Below are 3,985 nucleotides of genomic sequence, written 5' to 3'. Positions count from 1 at the left end.
TAATAATAATAACATATTGGAAAATACAAGTCACAGAAACCTTAGAACTGAGAGTTATGCAATAATCTGTGCTCAACAGTGATAGGTGCAATAGAAAGGGACCAGAGATAGAGAGAGAGAAGAGAGGGGGGGGGGAGAAATTGGGGTGCATGAAATACAGAGGCGTGGTAGAGATAGTAGGTATTTCTTTGTGTGTGTGGTACATGTGTGTGTGTGTGTGTGTGTGTGTGTAGGGATAGAAATAGTTTACAAGAAGCAGTTTTGTGCATTCAGTTAGTTTATGAATCATAATAAATGACTAGCTAGATGACTTGCAAGTGCTTAAATACATGTCTGATTTCAAGAACCGCTGGTAGGTGTCCCGCTGCATGAAATCAAAGATCTCCTTCTGAGCATCATCAAACATATTCCTTGTGATATTAGTTTCTACCCTCTGACGAACCTTTTCTCTGTTAGGAGCCCTCAAGTTGACCTGAAAGAAATGAATGGAAAAAAAAAATTAAAGTACTTATTGAATTCATAAAATAATATAAATGTATAAGGCAATATGTCTCCTACTACTACAGTCCTCAGCCAACAAATGCCTTAGGAATAAATTTGATAGAAAGTAACTATGTAGAAGCCTATCATTGGTTTGTGTTGTTCATGTGCTTGTGTTTGTCATCCCACCACTTGACAATTAGTTTTAGTTTGCTTACATCCCCATAACTAAGCATTTTGGCTAAAAGAGATCAATATAGTAAATTGTTGTTGTTGGCACTCCGTCGCTTACGACGTCGAGGGTTCCAGTTGATCCGATCAACGGAACAGCCTGCTCGTGAAATTAACGTGCAAGTGGCTGAGCACTCCACAGACACGTGTACCCTTAACATAGTTCTCAGGGATATTCAGCGTGACACAGTGTGACAAGGATGACCCTCTGAATTACAGGCACAACAAAAACAGGAAGTAAGAGTGAGAGAAAGTTGTGGTGAAAGAGTACAGCAGGGTTTGCCACCATCCCCTGCCGGAGCCTCGTGGAGCTTTAGGTGTTTTTGCTCAATAGACACTCACAACGCCCGGTCTGGGAATCAAAACCGCGATCCTATGACTGCGAGTCTGCTGCCCTAATCACTGGGCCATTGCACCTTCACAATATAGTAAGTACCAGACTTTAAAAAACAGAAAAAGTACTGGGGCCAATTGGTTCGACTAAACCCTTCAAGGTTGTCAGAGTCCAAGTAAAAGAAGGTGAAAAGAGAAGGGATGGAGCATGGAACAAAAGATTGAAAGAGATAAAAAGCCACTAAAAGATTTATGCCTGTTCAATAAATAACATAGGAAAAGACAAGCCCTGGGAAAGCCTCTATGTGGTTGCATGATCTTTCAGAAAGAGCAACTAAATCTCTTTCAAATCACATCTGTTTAAAAAAAAGGACACATTGATCATAGGTCTTCTCAATCAGAATTGATCAGAAGCTCAAACATCAACAACATAAGATAAGATATATTAGCCCAGAACTTTTAATAAAAGCAGGGAGGGCATGTAAGGTTTGAAAAACATCAGAGAAATTGTTGTGTTCAATAAAATTTAGATGTTTTTAAACTTGTCCAACACTATGGCAAAGAAAGGAGAATTATATGGATGCAGACTTTTGTCTTCTCATTAATAAAGGATATAGTTTGTATGGTGGTGGTGGGACACACACACACACACACAGAGGAAGATTTCACTATGGTTTTTTTGTGTGGATGGGAAGGAGGAGTGGAATTTATTATTTGTCAGTTTAAGAACTGCTGTCTTAGGCAAGAATGATAGACTGAATTGGCCCCATTATTAAACTAGTATTTTTTTCAAATCAACTTTGAAGAATTAAAAGGCAAAGATTTGAACTCAGAAAATGGAGTAGCAAAATTAAAAACTAGCTTTGCTTTGGGAACAAAAATAGCCCATGTTAAAAGGTATAAATAATCTCTAGTAGTTTTCTTAAATATTGGTTTCAAATTTTGGCACAAGGCCAGCAAATTTGGTGCTTATTTTATTGACCTCTGAAAGGTTGAAAGGCAAAGTTGACCTTGGTAATTTGAACTCAAGCCATAAAGATGGATGAAAAGTCATTAAGCATTTTGCCTAGTGTGTTAATGATTCAGCCATCTCACTGCTTTAGTCTTCATAAATATTGAACTTCATCACAGTTCTTAGCTTTTGAGCCAGCAGGAATGTAGACTATGCTAGTAGAAACAGCCACATATAAGATTACTATAGATTCATTAAATCTTTTGAGACCAATCTGTCCAGGACCAGTCCTGGTTGTATTATACACATTTTCTGTGTTAAAGTGAGTTAAATTAAAATCTTCAGTGCAAATTTCATACTCATTTATATTCCAAATAGCAGGTTATTTTGATAAATTCTCCATTATTTTCAAAGTTAATTGAAACAAAAGCAATGTATATCAATAGTAATATGGTAATAAAAAAGTTAAGGAAGAAAGCAAATACTTACAGCCCTTGCAGCAGACTTTGCAACAAATGTTTTGAAAATAATATTGGCTTTCTTTTCAAGCTCAGATTCACTAGCCATTCGGTAGTCTTCCACAGCCCACCAAAAGTCAATATTTTCATCACTAAATTCTGACCTCATGTATTTTCTGAAGATTTCTAAACCATCTATAAAAGAAAAATTTCAGTTGTTAAGCAAGTTATGAATAATTAATATAAATGTTATTAAGCAGTCAATGACCAACAAAAATAGACACAGCAAATATCTATGCCAAACACCTATTTTAATACTAAGAAAATAATAAAAAGTTGTCTATTAAAAACATTGTGGGAAAGCCAATATTTTAAAACATTTTTAAGACTAGAGAAACCAGAAACATACATTTTATTTATTTAGCAAATTCTAAGCTAGCTTAGTCCAAATGTTTTCATTTATATATAGTTTATATCTTCCTATTTCATTTTAACTCTTTGGTAATATAATCAGAATCTGATGAGACAAGCATCTTCTCTACAACATAGCCTGTGGATTTTCAATGAAGAAATGACAGACGGTTTAGAACCAGATAGACTGTCACCTTTGGATAATCCTAGTAGAATATGAATGAATAAATGTATGTATGCATGCATTTATATATAGTGGAAAGCACGACCAGGTGCAGATATGGTTGTGTACGAAGTTTGTTTCCCAACCATATGAACCTCTTTTCATTGATAGGTATATTATTCTTATGTATTAAATTCCCCTTAGTTTTATTGTTGTTCTAGTGACACTATAAACTAATGTGACAACAATTAATCACCCTATATCTGTCTTATTCAACAGTACATAAATTAAACTGAAAGTCTCATTGAGTTATTTATATTAATTACACAAACCTTTATCCCTAATTAATGCTTCAAAAGATTTGCCCCACTTTGCTGCGTTCACCATGTCGATTTTTGGAAATTTTTCAGTAAGTGATGAGTCTGTATGATGGCGTCGGAGAAAGTGTAGCCTTCTTTTCACATTCCAAGCTCTGAAGAATAAAGAATAAAAAAAATTGAAGAAATAAATGGCATTTTCCATACATATTCAAGATTCAATGTTTGTATGCGTACCACACACACAACATTTTCACTACGACATGCAATTGCTCTTAAATGTTTTTACAGTGATTTTGTATCTCTTTTGTCATGCTAATATGAGCAGAATATGAATGGTGCTATAAATAGTTGTGAGTGAAAATTAGCAGAGACAAATTAAAAACTATATATATGCCCTTAGCTTAGTTTTTTTCTTGGGGCTGGCCAGATTGGAGCAATCTCGAGTATAACCAGCCGAAATTGCAAAGATAATCTGGAACTTGACTGAGGAAAGAAAACTCCAAATGACCTGTCCTTGTTTTCTTTGTATCGTCTATCTGGATGTTTTGTTGTCCCTTTTTTGTATCACCTAACTGTCTGGATGCTTTGCGTTCTTGTCCCATTTTATATTTATATATATATATATATATATATATAT

General features: G+C 35.0%; 1 protein-coding gene across 4 annotated transcripts in view; it reads right to left on the bottom strand.

The window, feature by feature from the left end:
• Positions 1 to 6: 6 nt before the first annotated feature.
• Positions 7 to 3,985, bottom strand: part of LOC106872769 (uncharacterized) — a 229,765-nt gene continuing 225,786 nt past the window's right edge. For all 4 annotated transcript variants that reach the window (XM_052970214.1, XM_052970225.1, XM_014919863.2 and 1 more), the window contains exons 4-6: positions 3,361 to 3,500; positions 2,486 to 2,649; positions 7 to 472 (exon numbers count right to left, since the gene is read on the bottom strand). In XM_052970214.1, coding sequence (XP_052826174.1) covers positions 299 to 472; positions 2,486 to 2,649; positions 3,361 to 3,500 — 478 coding nt within the window. In that variant the 3' untranslated portion in view covers positions 7 to 298. The remainder of the gene's footprint in view (positions 473 to 2,485; positions 2,650 to 3,360; positions 3,501 to 3,985) is intronic.

Source organism: Octopus bimaculoides, chromosome 1 (genome assembly GCF_001194135.2).
Source record: "Octopus bimaculoides isolate UCB-OBI-ISO-001 chromosome 1, ASM119413v2, whole genome shotgun sequence".
Classification (NCBI taxonomy): domain Eukaryota; kingdom Metazoa; phylum Mollusca; class Cephalopoda; order Octopoda; family Octopodidae; genus Octopus; species Octopus bimaculoides.
The sequence above is the reverse complement of the archived record's forward strand: the minus strand, read 5'-3'. Positions and strand labels throughout refer to the sequence as shown.